General features: G+C 44.0%; 1 protein-coding gene and 1 long non-coding RNA gene across 6 annotated transcripts in view; one reads left to right on the top strand and one right to left on the bottom strand.

The window, feature by feature from the left end:
• kcnh8 (potassium voltage-gated channel, subfamily H (eag-related), member 8) overlaps positions 1 to 16,634 on the bottom strand; it is a 43,896-nt gene that overhangs the window by 19,120 nt on the left and 8,142 nt on the right. For 4 of the 5 annotated variants that reach the window (XM_061267341.1, XM_061267343.1, XM_061267342.1 and 1 more), the window contains exons 1-6: positions 14,262 to 14,588; positions 3,827 to 4,060; positions 2,668 to 2,799; positions 1,405 to 1,532; positions 1,099 to 1,336; positions 877 to 1,034 (exon numbers count right to left, since the gene is read on the bottom strand). In XM_061267341.1, coding sequence (XP_061123325.1) covers positions 877 to 1,034; positions 1,099 to 1,336; positions 1,405 to 1,532; positions 2,668 to 2,799; positions 3,827 to 4,060; positions 14,262 to 14,337 — 966 coding nt within the window. In that variant the 5' untranslated portion in view covers positions 14,338 to 14,588. Of the gene's footprint in view, positions 1 to 876; positions 1,035 to 1,098; positions 1,337 to 1,404; positions 1,533 to 2,667; positions 2,800 to 3,826; positions 4,061 to 14,261; positions 14,589 to 16,634 lie in introns of those variants that run through there. The other variant, XM_061267345.1, reaches the window with a different exon arrangement.
• Positions 7,416 to 12,887, top strand: LOC133144557 (uncharacterized). Its single transcript, XR_009710724.1, has 2 exons — positions 7,416 to 8,396; positions 12,403 to 12,887. It is a non-coding gene; the product is annotated as an uncharacterized LOC133144557 (long non-coding RNA).

The raw sequence follows: 16,634 nt of genomic DNA, 5'->3' as shown, positions 1-16,634 counted from the left end.
ACTGTGTGGTATTTCCATTAATAGACTCTGGAACCAAACAGAGGACCTTTGCCTTGGGGCAGGGTGTCAGTGTGCACGCTCCTTTCCTCCATTGTTAGGCATTTAAAAAAAAAAATTGGGTTGAATAATATACAGTAAAATAGTATAGGACAGTATATTTATATACACTCTATTATACTGCCCCCTTGTGGCCAAGGTATACATACCAGGAGCAATCCAATGTGTTGGGTTGAAACAGAAAAATGTTTTTTTCAACTCTATGTAATAATGTTATGACTGTATGTTTTAATGAAGTGTACATTTAGAAAATTAATTTCTAGTTTTTTTGGGGGGAGGTGGTACTGGAACAGATTAATCGCATCTCGCTGTACACTGTCTTGTATCTAATAAAGCTGATTTTACATCTCCGTATTAATGAGGCAACTTTATGGTGGACCTTACGACACAGAGGCTCCTGTTAGTGAAAGTAAACAGCATCGTAAAGCAAAGCATCAGTCGGCGAGGGTCAAGTTGTACAGCTCCACCTAATTGCTCCACCGCTGCGCTTCCCCTCGCACCGTGCTCTCCTTAAGGGTGTCTTGCGTTCGAGTCAAGTCGTGGAGGAAAAGTTTTAATGATGCAATAAAATACAATTGAAAGGCTCGGTACGCGCGATCAATGGATAGAATCAAAGAGGCAGCCGAGCAGAAACGGGAACGATCCATGTGAAGCTGCTTTGGAGGAATGTCAGCTGTGCTTTCCGATTGACAAGATGTCCATCGTCAGGTTTGGGTCAAATCTATTGTCGCTTTTTTTAGAAGCCACGGAACTATATTGATTTTGTTCTGTTATTGTCAACAATAGGGGTTGAGCAAAAAAAATAAAAAAAATACTCACCACACTGACTTTGAAGGCATAGAGCAGGTCAAAGGGCAAGGCGGCCACCAGGTCGATGATGAACCAGGTGGTCAGGTAGTGAAAGCAAATCTGCCGAGCGTCAAAGATCACTTGGCCTGACTTGCTGACGTAGGTGGTGCGGAAATTGAAAACGATATCTGGGGGGAAAATATTGACGTCGAAAGAGCACGCTATTGAAAACACCGGCGGTGGGCAACCCACCCAGGATAAAGAGAATCTCCACGGCGATGTCGCTGACGGTCGTGCTGCGGGTGAGGTCGTCGTCGTCGCCGATGAAACACACGTTGTACGGGACGGTCACGGCCACGTAGAAAGTGGCGAGCAGGATCAGCCAGTCCCAGCCGGCCTTGCACGTGCTGTAATGCAGCAGGATGAATTTGGACTTTTTGGCGTCTGCTACCTTGTACTCTGGCAGGGCGGGAGGCTCGCCAAACACATTCTGCATAGAACCCATGCAGAAATCAAATCAATTTGATGATACCACCACATGTTTGAGTGATGCTATACCTTATTGAGCTTAATTTTGCTCTTCTTTCTGCTGTGGAGGTGCCCGGAGACGTGGTAGAGCACCGTGCTGCTCCGCATCCGAGCAGAGCCGAACGGAGAGCTTGTTCTGATTCTGCCTCGCCGTCGCTCTGCAAACACAGATTGAAGTGTCAAAAAGTAACGCAATTCATTGGCTTCATAAGATAGCAATGGAAATGAGCGCTAACTCAACTCAGTGTGAATGATGTTAGGACAAAAATTACATCCTTGTGACAGGCACTGAAATAGATGACAGTGGGACACGATATCAGAAGAAGAAAAAAAATAATGCTGGATTGTTTTGGCGACAGAAGCGCTTTGGTGTGATGGATAGTACTGGAGAGATGTGTTGAGAGTGGAACTTGGATAATGGAGCCAGCGTTATTGCCGGCCGCCGTGCTCTCAACCTACTGCAAAAGGACTAAGTCCAGATTGGCTGGAGGGCAGATGAAGGCAATAACGAAGCCCCAGTGAAGAACCGACGCGCTAACCGCTTTTGAGTGTCCTTTGGAAAAGCGCCTGCCGTGGTTCCGGAGAGTGCCGGCAGACCCCCAGATGAGGGGAGCAGACAGGGGCCCATCCATAAAGCGGCATGGCCTTGGGGGACGGGACACGGAGAAATGCTTTATTTTTAGACCTAATGAATCTCCCTTTGCTGGTAGAACCATTCATGTAAGGGGGGAAGGGAGGTCCATAGGTGTTGTGGGAACACATCAAAGCTGGAAGCATATGGATATGGGATGGCGGCGAGTGTGGATGAACCATGGAGGGAAAGTCAAAATGAAGGAAGTTCAAGTTCGTGTCTTCCGACCCGTAGGAATTACAATGTGGGCCTGTTTGTAGCGACATGCTATAGTAGCCCCTTTCATTTTAGGTTGAAAAGCTTTTTTTATTATGTAAGCAAAAAATAAATTTGCTTTGGGTTGATGCTTCCCGCTCTTCCTTATTTACAGTAATGAGTGATGCAGGCGAGGAACAAACACACACGTGATGAGCGAAATTCAGCTCAATGTCATTGGTGTCATCCAAATGTAAGTAACTTTGGCCAAAAATGGATTTTCTTCTAAATGGATCAAGGTCAATAGAGGGACAGGCAAAAATGATTATATTACTGTTTTTTTTCTTCCCAAAAAATAATACAGTGCACTTCCTGGGTAGGTTAGAGAGTTATTACCTCTTCTGGTGTCTGCACCTCTTGCATGATAAAAAAAAAAAAAAAAAAAACACCTCCGTACATTCACTGACCTTCTTTCTTGTCCTCTTGAATGCTTTTGGCTTTAATATCAGTGATGTCCTTGAACGAAGCCAGAAAGAGCACCACGTCCCCCTTTTCGTTCTTAATCGGTACAATGTCCAACAGGCACCAGAAAAGCACCGCTGTAAAAAAACAAAAAAATTCTTATTAACATGACGAGTCCCAGACTGATTACTAAGCCCATTTACAGTTGCCCCCCCTTGAGAAAAGTGCATCTCTCGCTAAATAGATTGCTTTTAGAGGAAAAGCCAGGTCAGCATCTGCAGCTTTGTGAGATGTGTACTCAATGTTAAATCATCACATATCATTCACAGGACTTTGAAACTTCTTGTGCTAGTTCTGTGTGATCCACACAAGGCAGCAAACTTTTTTTTTTTTGTCTTCTCAAGGCATAGGAATGAAATGCAAATGAAGAGAATCTCCCATGGAGTTTCTTCCCATCACGCTCGCTCACACTTACTCGCCTGCTGATAACTCTGAATGCAATTGTGCACTTGGGGAAACATTTTACGTAAGGTTTTTTTTGCGGACGGTTGGCTCAGGAGTCAAACCGGTGTCACACCTTTTCGTCAGATATTTTGAGGATAGCCGAAGACAACAATCTTGGAATCCTCGGGTAGCGGTGGGAACAGCGGGGTGTCGTCTGCATAACAATTAGCTGATGTTTTGCTTTCAAGCTGAGATGACAAAAGCAGTAAAAAAAAAAAAAGAGGGGAACCGTGTCGTATAGTGACAAATTAAACAGCGGATGCTCAATTTGGAATTCCTTTTTTTTTTTTTTTAAACATGACAAAGTTGGATATAAGAAATAGTTCATATTTTAGAACGTGACTGTAAAAGCAAAACAAAGCAGGACTTAGCAGAAGCACATCTGTGACGGCATTAGTAGAACTGTGACTGCACATAATTTGCAACACCATCTGCTAAATGTGCCTTTTAAGGTCATGTGACACCGTGACGGATTGTTGATTCAATTGCCGACTACATTTTCTTTTTTTTATTAGACCCAGTGTGGAGCACAACCACGTGACAAGTGGAGACAAACTCATCCAAAGTCAGTTGGATTAGCTCATTTTCTTTCGCTGTAATTAGCAAAGTTAGCATTTTTACGGTATTAATCCAACTGGAATATGAAACCTCACAATTTACCTGTCTTACTATAAAACATGATCTCATCCTTAAACTCCTTGCGTCCCTCCAGAGCATCGTCGATGCTGTTGATGATACTTTCGCTGGTCTCGGGGCCGTAGAGGAATTTACAGGCGCAACTCTTTTGCATGACCTCGGCCCTGGAGAAGCTTGTGAGCTCACAGAAGCCATCCGAGCAGTAGACGATGGGGAAGCCTTTGGACACCTGAGCGTTGGCCAGAATGAAATTACTGTCTGAGGAAGGAAATACAGAGTGTGTTCAATATTCTCATATTCTCATTTCAATCTCAGATTCAATGCTATGAAACAAGTGTTCACACCTGCTGATAATATTCATCGCACGAGTCGTCCTGCAAAATGACTTGTTCTTGTAATTTCATTACGAAACTCTATTTTCTGCATGAGTAATTTCATTTTTCTGCCCCCCCCCCCCCCCCCCACAACAGCACTGCTATTTAATCGTTTTATGTCGCACGTCAGGCTTTGTTGAAGGAAAGCACCTACACTCAGATTAGATGAGGGTATATTGCAAGTGGAGAACAAAAGGCCTTGTATGTGGCGGCGGCGGCGGCCCTCATGAGGTTGTTTTCCATCAAATACTCGACACGCTTGTGGGAACTCTATCAAAATACGAATTGATGTCACGATTAGGCGAGCGGGCCTTTCATATGTTGCAATAAAGGTTAAGATGGCGGCCTTGTTTACAAATGAGAAATATTGCTATGGCCTGTTTTAATAAAGTCACCGGACACACAATTAGGTACACCTGCACCGCCTCATGCCGCGAAAATATAAGGAAACAGCCGCGGTCTTTATAAAGGAATGAGATCCAGAGCCCACAGCGCCAATGTGTTGTCAGCAACAATACGCGGGCAGGCCAGACAGATGGTCAAAGGCGCTCGCTGCATTGGGAGCAGCTGTCAGTCGTGAGGCCCCTCAGGCCCGTCCGTCAGCGGTAAGCAAAGTCCAAAAGGACCGGCGGACTCGGAAGGCCCCGATGTAACTCCTCCTCCCAGCGACATCCCTTTTTGTGTCTCTAATTACTCTTCATTTTCTCTCTAGCGTTGCCACCTTATCATTTATTCCCTTCCTTCCACCTGAGAGCATTTGCTTTGACCACTTCCTCTCACTTAGAAAAGACCTGAATCATCTCTTTAGCAGACTTTGTTTCTGCTCCCCTCCCCTTTTCCAGCCTCTTCATCGTCTCCAATTTTCCACACACTCTCCCTCCCTCCTTCTCTGCCCCTCCACTCTGAATTTCTTTAACCTAATTGTTCCTGTGTGGAAGCCCATATATCATTTCCTATCAGGCTCACAATAGTGCCTGACAGCTGTTGAGGGAAGCCCCACAGGACAGGCAAAGAAAGTCAAGATGGAAGCAGAAATGAGAAAGGAAGGAGGAAAGAACAAGGGAGGCTTTTGGAGCGATACGTTCAACTATCAGCTCAAATGATGCAATGTATAAATAAAGTCAAACAGCCCAAAAGGATCCACCGTTATATTTACGAGTTGTTGCCGGGCAACTTCTCCAAACTAATGGAGGTGTCGCTACAGGAAGGTTCCACATTTATCTTGTCTTGATTATTATGCACATGAAGCCACTCCTACTTCAGCATAAAAAGTAACTCAATCTATTTAAAGCATAGGAATAGTTAGGAAGAAGTCATATAAGAGCAAAAGATGGACGATGAGAACGAGGAGTAAAGGAGGGACAGACGGATGAGGGCGAAGGGAGCTTTGACGTGAAGGGGGAGCAAAGGTTGAGAGAGATGAAGCTTTGAGAGGAGCAATAATGAAACGTGGAGGCTTTGGGAACGGCCGAGTGACGGATGAGAACTTCCTCTCGCTCTTCTGCGAGAATTCATGACGGCCGCTCAGAAAGTAATACGGAGCAGTCACATATTGTAGCCAGGGGAAGAAAAAAAAAAAAAGTCATCCCAGAGCGGCCAAAGTTACCGGCGAGGAATAACTAGACGGGCTTTAGCGGTCGCTGGCCTATTCATTATTAAACCTACGGGAGCACATGGCGTCAAAGCACTACTCGAAGCTCCTCAACACAATCGAATGAAATGATTACAAAAAAGAAGGCAGCCGAAAATCATTGGCAAGATTTTCTGTCTTTCTCAGGCCCCTCAAGTGCTTTTCTGCCAGCAATTAATTGAGGCTAAAAATGTGCGAGTCGCCCCAGAATTCCGTCGGTGATACCCGCGTTTGCCGATGGTTACGGACAGATCATTAGACATGGTGATTCAGGGTGGAATCTTGCTAATTAGGCACTTTAACAAGACACCGTGCCCGCAGCGACTCTCATTCCGAAGAAGTTTATCCATCTTAAATGGACACTAATAATCCTGTTTGCTGACCTTACAGTGAGGACACTACGATACTTTGGTATATCATTAGCGATTATTATTATTGGAAATCCACCTGACCGTTTGGCAATGTGGCGATCCCAGAAAAAGAAATTTATAATTATACCTCTTCCACCTATAAATATTTAAATATAGACGATGCTTAATAATGAATTTCAATCTCCCGATCTCCAATATCACTTTACCACTTGATAAGATAAATGTTTGATGACGGTAACAAATTCAAGAATGAGGTCAGGATAGCCTTACATAGTGCTCTGCGGTAATGAGTCCGAAGCTCAAACGGACCTCCATTCCATCCGCCATTCCAGGCTCAGTGTTAAGTGGGATTGGGAGAAAATGGGAGCTGACGGCCCAATTCGGCCCAATTGCAGCACTGCAGTCGACCATGATTGATTACGCCCTCGCCGGCTCATAACTACACTCATTATTTCCGACTTTGGATCTACCTTCCTACAATTTGGCTTCATCCAATTGTAGACCAAAAAAGGGGAGAGGGGGTACACCATAGTGACATCACAGACCATGGGCAACCTTGTGAAAATACCAATAAGGTCCACTAGTTCATTAAAAAAACGGATTCAATTTCACACTGAGTAACGAGCTCACACTTTTTTTTTTGGAGTGCAGGTCATAAGGTCGGGACAGTAACGCCTCAATCTCAGCTAAAAGGATCTAAGGGAGATCGTTTCCTTTATTGTCCGAAATACCCTGATGAGTTTTTACGCGTTGATCTGAGGGACGGAAGGAGTGGTCATTAGAAAGCGGGATGGGATCCCCACAGAATCTTATTAACTTCATTAGAGTTGCCGCACTGAAGAAAAGTTCATCTTGGGAGAGTTCAACTTGTTCTTCTGTGGCCTTCTGTTCAAAGACAGAGACAAATGAGCTTTCCAGCTCGTTCACAGCCGCTTCCTATGACGCACGAAAGCAAAGTGCTGATCTCGCTTTCTTATTCGGTCCTCGGCGACTTCATCTCTCTGTTGTTGCCGCATAAACGCAGCAGCCTTCAGTGTAAACGTGCAAACACGCTGCTCTCTGAAGCATTTTTGCCAGTAATTATCAAGGAAAGTAGTCGCAAAAGAGGAAGCCAGACTCCGAGTGATCAAATAAAGATCTCAACAAGCGGTCCGGTGTGGCGTACGCACACACCAGGCACACTCCAGGAGACTTTATTCAAGCCTCGATTACAACAACAAAGTGTCAGCTGGATTTGGCCGGAGGGGGGTCTAATATGGACTCCGTCTCCCCACCGAATGACATTATTGCTTCGCAGCAGGTCGTCTCCGCTGATGCCGATACAACGGCGACGCTGACGCGTGGAGCAGCAATTGGATTTTGCGGAAAAGCAATAATTCCAACGGCCTGACATTTACTTACATTTGCATGCTAACGGCTTCCGTTTAGGATTATTTCCCACCGGCGATGTGCATTTGAGCGCTATCTCCGATAATTAGCGGCGTGTAATCGTATATGTGGATTTGTGACAGCCGTGGCGTGCCATAAGGTTATTAGCAGTAAAAGGTTTGCTTCTCACCGTCTTTCATGGAGAGGATTTTTAGTCCAATCATTACGCTATCAGAAATAATGCTACGCCTGGAGTTGATTTCTGTCCCCTCAGGTACCCAAGAGCAATACATACAGCTAATTAATGGACTCAAAGGTAACTTTTGCCAGGACACTGTAGTGTCAAAGGTGGAAGGAGGGAAAAACATATTTGATCAAATATTATTAATGAGTATGAAAATAAAAAATATATACTTGAATACTGTATCCAGTGGCGGAGCTAAAGGGGGGCATTGGTCTCCCTTGAAATATCCAAATTATTTTTCTGGCATTTTTTTCGTAGAATTTGGGCGGTTGAAAAATCCTAGCTCTGCTAGTGACTATTTCTTGATGATGATGAATACATGAAGTGGCGGCCTTTTTGGGGTGGAATTTGTCGAGGCGGCTTCCGGGTTCTCTGCCGGACGCCCTCTTCCTTCTCAGCCAGACTCCCAATACTTTTCAGGCTTGGACGATTTTGTTTTCTCCAGCGTGGAACTCATCTCCCTGACTCTAAAGTAAGTTTGAATCTTTTATTACACTGTCGATCTTTTTTTTTTTTTTCACAGTTGGAGTGCCTGGGAGAGCGGAGGCTTCGTGGCCGTTTGTCTGCCGTCGATCATCGGACACAAAGTATGGCTGCGGATCGAGAGGTTTGTGTGGCTTCGTGCACCAACTGCACCCTTCTCTTAGAGAGGTTGTCCCTGCTAGAGGGACGTGTCCGCCAGTTAGAGCAGAATTGCGCGATAACTGTAGATGTGGCGGATACAGACGCGGGCTGTAGTCAGCCCGCTAGCCCAGTTAGCATTAGCCCCAAGCGGCTTGCTAATCGCGATGAGCCAGGTAAGACGCATAGCCGTCCAAAGTCATCTCGGTCTACTGGCCCTCGCACGTTGGTCATAGGTGACTCCATTACCCGAAATATTACGCTTACAAATCCAGCCACGGTAATGTGTATTCCTGGGGGCAGAGCACCCGACATAGAAGCTAATCTTAGGGAGCTGACTCGCAATAGGTCTAGTCAACAGCGTAGTTCCATCAACACTAGCTACTCGGACATAGTGATACACGTCGGCTCCAATGATGTTAGGATGAGGCAGTCGGAGATCACAAAGAGAAACATAGCGAGGACTTGTGATCTCGCTAGAAAGATGAGTCGGCATCGAGTATTTGTCTCTGGCCCCCTGCCTGGGAGAGGCACTGATGAGAGGCTTAGTAGATTAGTCTCCCTTAATCGATGGATGGCTGGGTTCTGTAAGAAGCAGGGACTGTATTTCATAGATAACTGGCCTTCCTTCTGGGGCCGCCCCGACCTGCTGAGGAAGGACGGCCTTCACCCTAACCGTGAAGGCGCCTTCACTCTTTCTAGGAATATAGATTACTGTTTGAGCCACACATGACAGGTCACTTTAGAGCAGGCCGGGTCACAGGTGATTAGACCACCTGTCAGGATGGGTTTGGAGTCTGTTAAGATAAAGTTAACTAGCGCTAGGCTAGACTCCCAGCATGCACATAGCTCCTTGTGTAGACTAGAGCGTGATAGTTTGAATAGTGCGACAGTACACATAAACGCACTTTCTACTGGGGTAGTAGACAAATCCAATCACTCCACCCCGACCGGTTTTGCTGAGGAAACGGTGCCGGTTTCAGATAATTCTACACGTGTAACGAATATTTACTATCAGATTCCCACGGTCGTATCAGCCCACCGCGCTAACAAACATTTGAGAGGTGATGTCAGGCTTAGAGAACACAATCTTACTCGCATTTCGTATAAATATCCTTCGATAAATACGCACCCGGATCGACCAATTACACTTAAACTTGGTTTTATGAATATTAGATCGCTTCATACGAAAGCCATTCTCGTTAATGATCTCATCACAGAACATAATCTAAACGCTTTTGGTCTCTGCGAGACCTGGTTAAAACCTAATGAACTGATGCCGCTTAATGAGGCCTCGCCTCCAAATTTTGTGAGCTCGCATGTGGCGCGTCCTCGAAAAAAGGGTGGGGGTGTCGCCCTCATCTCGAATTCCGAGCTTAGTTTTAGGCCTCGTTCGATCAACGTATTTAAAACATTTGAGGTTCTCATTGTCCGATCCACCGCTTTACCGTCATTTTATCTTGTTGTTATTTACCGTCCACCCGGGGCTTACTCTGGCTTCCTGGATGAATTTTCAGAATTTGTGGCTGATCTAGTAACCAATGCGGATAATATAATTATCATGGGCGATTTCAACATCCACATGAATTTACCGTCAGAGCCACTTACTTCGGCGTTTCAGACTTTAACTGATACCTTTGGTTTTACGCAAGCTGTACAGGCAGCAACGCATAAGAATGGAAATACCATAGATCTGGTATTATCCCGAGGACTTGCAACCTCAAATATAGCAGTACTGCCATACACTACTGTTTTGTCTGATCATTACCTAATAAAGTTTGAAATTCTAGTTCCTTGTCAAAGACAAGAGAGCAATCAGCATTATAGGAGCCGTCATTTCAACTCTATGACTGCAACTGCGCTATCTGAAATACTGTCGCCGGCAACCACTAATTTTCTCACATACGCCGGCTCTATTGATAATCTTACGAATGAATTCAATGCGACATTGTTAAATGCCATTGACTCTGTGGCGCCGTTACGTCTGAAAACTCGCCGTAGAGTGCCTACTCCGTGGTTCACAGATGAAACGCGTACGCTTAAGCAATTATGTAGAAAGCATGAGCGCAGATGGCGTCTAACCAAACTTGAGGTTTTCCATCAGGCATGGCAGGATAGCCTCCTGAAATATAAAGATGCGCTTATCTTAGCAAAAACTCGATATTTTTCGCAAGTTATTAATCTCAATAAAAACAATCCGAAACACCTATTTGATACAGTGGCAAAGCTGACTCTGCGCCAGCCGACCTCCGATAGTTCCTTCCACTCAGCTGATGAGTTCATGAAATTTTTTGCTCAAAAGATTGAATCCATTAGGGATGAGATCAAGAATAGCATTCCAATCGCTCGGTCGAGCACGCCGTTTACCAACGCTGATGATCATGCAACAACCCTCTCAACTTTTAAAAGCGTGTCTCTTGAAAGGCTTACACAAATTGTTAGTGCGGCTAAACAAACAACATGTTTACTCGACCCTCTTCCAGCCAAACTACTTAAAGAATTATTTCAAATTTTAGGACTGTCCGTCTTAAATATAATCAATCTGTCTGTCTCCTCTGGGATAGTGCCAACAGCCTTTAAAACCGCTATCATTAAACCGTTACTTAAGCGACCAAATCTTGACCCGGACTGTCTCAGTAATTATAGGCCAGTTTCAAACCTCCCATTCATAGCAAAACTTCTTGAAAAAGTAGTAGCGCAGCAGCTTATTGATTACATGGTCGCCAATAATCGATACGACACTTTTCAGTCTGGTTTTAGAGCTAATCATTCCACTGAGACAGCACTTGCTAAAGTGACTAATGATCTCCTCGTAGCTATGGATTCAAACATTTCGTCTGTACTGTTACTACTCGATCTTAGTGCTGCCTTCGACACTGTAGACTTCGATATTTTATTAGGGCGTCTTAAAAGTTGTGTTGGTATTTCAGGGTCAGCACTAGGCTGGTTCCATTCCTATCTATCAAACAGGACGCACCGAGTGGTCCATGGCAATGCGTCCTCGGAGCTCTATAATGTTACATGTGGTGTCCCACAGGGATCGGTTCTCGGACCAATTCTTTTTAATATTTATATGATTCCGCTTGGGGACATAATACGTAAATATAATATTAGTTTTCAATGCTATGCGGATGACACCCAATTATATATGCCGTTATCGATGACAGATCCGCGGGATTGTTGTAATCTTGAGAAGTGCCTTGCGGAGATCAAGCAATGGATGTCTCTCAACTTCCTTCGTCTTAACCCAGATAAAACTGAGATGTTGATAATTGGTCCAGCTCGTTATCAACACTTATTCAAGGAAACCGCTATAACTATAGATAACCGTACTATCACTCAAAGCGATACTGTAACTAATCTCGGGGTAATATTTGACCAAACTCTCTCCTTTCAAAAGCACATTAAGAATATAACCAGAATTGCGTTTTTTCACCTTCGTAATATTGCAAAGATTCGTCCGATCCTCTCGACCGGTGATGCGGAAACTATTATACATGCGTTCGTCACGTCGCGCCTGGACTACTGTAATGTACTATTTTCGGGTCTTCCTAAGTCCCGCATCAAAAGTCTACAGTTAGTACAAAATGCCGCTGCAAGGCTGCTCTCTCGGACAAGAAAATTTGATCACATTACCCCAATACTAGCCAACTTACATTGGCTTCCGGTCCATTTAAGATGTGACTTCAAGGTTCTTCTATTAACCTATAAATCGCTGCATGGCTTAGCGCCTTCATATCTCGTCGACCTAGTTGTTCCTTATGTTCCGTCTCGTAACCTTCGTTCGCAAAACGCTACCCTTTTAGCGACACCGAGGGCTAAGAAAATGTCTGCAGGCTCTAGAGCATTTTCTATTCGGGCTCCAGAGCTTTGGAATGCCCTACCAATGGATATTAGGACTGCTACCTCAGTAGAAACATTTAAGACACGTTTAAAGACACATTTCTATGACATGGCCTTTAACTAACCTGTAGTGGCCGATTCGGCTGGAGTTTGTTTTCTCTCCCTCTCCACCCCCTCCCTCCCCCCTCCCCGGCCGGGGAGGTGGTTAGGTGGTACCCATGCTGACAGCGGCTATCTGGATTCTCGTGGCCAATTCAGGATAGGGGAACTGCAGCTCAACCTCCTCGAAGAGCACTGCCAGGACAATTGAGGGCTCCTTTCGGCAGCCCTCTGCTGTGACATGGAGATCCACTTTTTATTTAATTGATTTTCATGTTGTATCATTTGTGCCCTCTCTGCATCCATTTCAACCTGGTGATCCTGAAAGGGGGATCCTTCCATCTGTGGTCCCTTCTCAAGGTTTCTCATTTTCCCCCTGCTAGGGGTTTTTAAGTTTTTCCTTGCCCTTTTGGGAGCTTAAGATCAGGGGATGCTTTGAGAATAATTGTCAATTTCTGTCTATGTGAAGCCCTTTGAGACTGCTTGTGATTTAGGGCTATACAAATAAACTTGACTTGACTTGACTTGACATGAAGTGGCGGACTAATGTTCTTTTGATTTGTGTTCAACTCAGCTGTGATCCTCTTCACAAATCATCCCGCAAGGAATCTAAAATAGTGGTAATTAAAGTGTCTCGCCCATTCACACAGATTTCAGCATCAACCTTCATCAGCGTTATTTCACTGAGTGATCAGTGTCGCTTCACAGCTCTCAATATAATTGTAATGACAGTTTGTGGTAAAAATATTGTCTCCACTGGTTCCATTACACCAAATATATTTTATATTCAAGCGACTAAATCTCAGAAACTATCCATTAGTATGACATACATATAAAGACTAGCATCCACGTATCATGTTGTTTCTGGCCTGCTTGGGCATCAGGTAAGGTCGTATTGCCCAATGTTAATTTTCTTCCTTCCCGTTCAAGGACAAAACTTGACAGACTAATGTGCTCTAGGTACCAAGAATAATTCCCCACTGTGAGAAAAGTAATGGCGCCACATGTACAGTAGAGTCATTGCGGAATGTGGGAGGGAGAAATAATGGTGGGAATACACAGAGGTATAGGTGGGGTCAAGTGGGACAACTTGGAATTTGAAATATGTTTTTACGTCATACAAGTGCATTTAGGATATTTCTAAATATTTCTTATATCATGTTTAGCAACTGTCATCTTACATAAAGAACACAAGGAGTCGCATTCTTTGTGTTGCTGTCCGCGGTGCTGATCTCTAACAACGTTTATGTCCTCTATCAAGCTTTGCGAATCCGATATTTCACTCTTGACTGCCATCACGTTTTCTCATTGTACCCTGAACAGATTCACGACACGCAATGCCGGATGTAGGAAAGTACTTTTTGAGGGTCAAACTGCAGTCCTGTCAAGTAGGAAGTTATTCAGCGATCGTCCATCTATCCATCGTTTGTTTATTCAAGCTGGACGGAGGGGAAAGACAGACTGGTCGCCAGTCAATCACATGAGCCGGGGCACTCATAGTGACAGACAACCATTCACACTCACATTCACACCATCATCGAGTGGGAAGTGCACCTAAGTGGACTGTGCTGGAGTCAGGCAAATGACTTTATTTCAGTATTATAAACCTTTCATGAAGTAATACTTAGATATAGGCTACTGTATTTTTTTTAATTAAATATTTGCATCAACTATTGTAAAAATTGACAGATATTAAAGAGAAAAAACGTTTTTCTAAACAAATATGGCAATTAATTCAACAACACCGAAACGCTGGCAACCCCCCCACAATAAGTCACCACTGAAGTCCTAACCACGTTAACATACTCCCAGCCAGTATGTTATTGGATAATCGAATAACATTCCAAAAGTCACAAGATATCTTGAACATGCTGAAACACTCAGAATGCAATTAAAAGGGGGAACTTACGAGTGCCATCAAAGCGCGTCGCTATAGTGTCCAAAAAGGTGTTCTGCGGCGCTAGTAATCCCTTCATCACAGGCATTTTCCCTGCTTAATGTCGAAGTCCCCATCAAAGTGAGTGAAGAGAAGTCGTCCTAACGTGTGAAGTGCACCCTTTAAAGGTTGTGGAGTTGAACGCACAACACGCTTTTCCGCTCCACTCAGCACATCTGCGACGTTTGCATGCTGCGCGTACAAGGCGCGCGCCGGTGCGACTGGAGTGGACTTCTCAATTGCGTGCGTAAAGGAACAACCGAGGTGAGACTCACAGGTGCGGGGCGGGGACGATCGTGACAGGGCGAGGCTGCCTGTCAGCGCGGTGGCATTATTGTCACTGGCTTCAATGATCGTCTGTCGCCAGCGTGCAATGGTGGGAGACATGGATCACTCTCACTTTTCTCCGCTTGCGCACACATCCCAAGTGGCGAGCAAAAACGTGTCTGTAAAATTACTTTCTGCTTCAAATCCAACTAAGATCATACGGGGCACTTTGGTCTCAATAGAAAGGCTGAGTCGGTAACTGTAAAACACGGCTGAGTTTGAATGAGTATGTCAGGGGTACCTAATAAGTGTCCAATATTAAGACAAAAGCTCAACATATAGGAAGTTCACGCAGATATTGTCTACCACTGATTCGCAATTGTGTTTTATTACGAAGCAATATTTTAGATACAGAAATTCATGAACGGAGTTGACCCCATTGAAGCACTTCCTTTCGAGACAGATGGATGGCTTTTGAATATATTTGTGTTGATAGTGTGACTGTCAACATCACTCTCTTTTTAAGCAAACACACCAGTCCAGGTTGACGCAAAAGCACGTTTTGTGCGCCACTTGGTGGTTATAATCAACGCTCAAACGTTGGTGGCTAGAATAAAAGCTCGAACGTGATCAGGAGAGAAACAACACCGCCCTCTAGCGGACATAAACGAGAAGCGTCTCAGGGATGTAATACATGGAGAAGTATTCCGCGGAGGGGGCCTCACACTCCAGTTACTGTTATGAATAAATAAAACATTTTGAATAAATAAATAGATAGATAAATGAATACATGAATAAATGTATAAATGAATAAGTTAATGAATACATGAATAAATAAATGAATACATACATAAATAAATGAATATATGAATACATGAATAAATCCATAAATAAATATATCCATACATATAAGTGAAAATAAGCCACAACGTATTTGTGCTTTGTTACTTCCCACCACAAATCATTTCTTACGACTGAGTCACTGTGCACTTCAAGGCTGTGATTCATAAATCACCTTAAATAAGTCCAAGCAGACTTCAGGCTCAAAATTGCACAAACACTTGCAGTACGAGATCCATGTAAAGTGGTATGAGTCAAGCGGCCGGGGGTGAGGTTCCGTAAGGCCAACCGAGCATAAAGAGAAAATCCAAAACGTGTCATTTAATGCAATTAAAACAGACAGAAGTGATGCTTCACCTGAGCTATAAACGACAGAATTTGTTATTTGTGGACCGCTGCATTAAATGCGTTTGCAATCCAAAATGAATGTCTCTTTGAGAAATGGTCTGACTTATAAGCAGAAGGTGACTGGTTGGCACAAACTGTCAGAGAAGATAAAAATTGGACTGTAAAGCAACACGTAAAGTTGATGTGGTTTGACGAGACCAGATTGACACGATTCTATCACTGCTTTTGATAAAAGCACCTCAACTGGGCTCACCGAGTATATCATGACTACATCACCGCATCGCATTATTAGCCAATGCAATGAAACTCTAACCTAATTTAGAGCCATACACAACTGTGCGAATAGTTCGGTGTCTCCCGGGATGAGGTGTTCTGCGTTCGGTGCCATGCGCTGGTAACAGGCTCAGTGAGCGTGTAATGGCCTTAATGATCATTTAGCGTGCCAGCCTCATTGACAACATATCAAGACGGTAATAAAATAGCAAGACGATGGAGGCACGAAGAACTACAGGGATATTTTGTCAACCATGACTTCTTTTTTTATACTAGTACTATCATGAAATACAAGTAAGTAGACCATTAATACTGCCAATAATGTAATCAACGACTGCTACTGTGGGTAAAATGAAGCAATAAAAAAAAAATATATGGCTGCTTTATCAACAACATTACCATGTCAGCAAGTTAATGACAGTCAACCTTTGTTTCTCATCCACTTTGTTACCATGGAGAGCTCCAATACCCTAAAGCCAATAATATGGATGAGCGTGCACAGCATGCTGTAGGATTTAATAAATAGATTTATGCGCAATTGTCACATTTAATACATTTATGGGGCGCGCTAGTGAATTTATTATTACACCATATGTTAATGCAGCTGGTGTGTGCGTC

The sequence above is a fragment of the Syngnathus typhle genome, linkage group LG20 (genome assembly GCF_033458585.1).
Source record: "Syngnathus typhle isolate RoL2023-S1 ecotype Sweden linkage group LG20, RoL_Styp_1.0, whole genome shotgun sequence".
Lineage (NCBI taxonomy): Eukaryota > Metazoa > Chordata > Actinopteri > Syngnathiformes > Syngnathidae > Syngnathus > Syngnathus typhle.
This window is presented reverse-complemented; position numbering and strand designations above follow the sequence as displayed.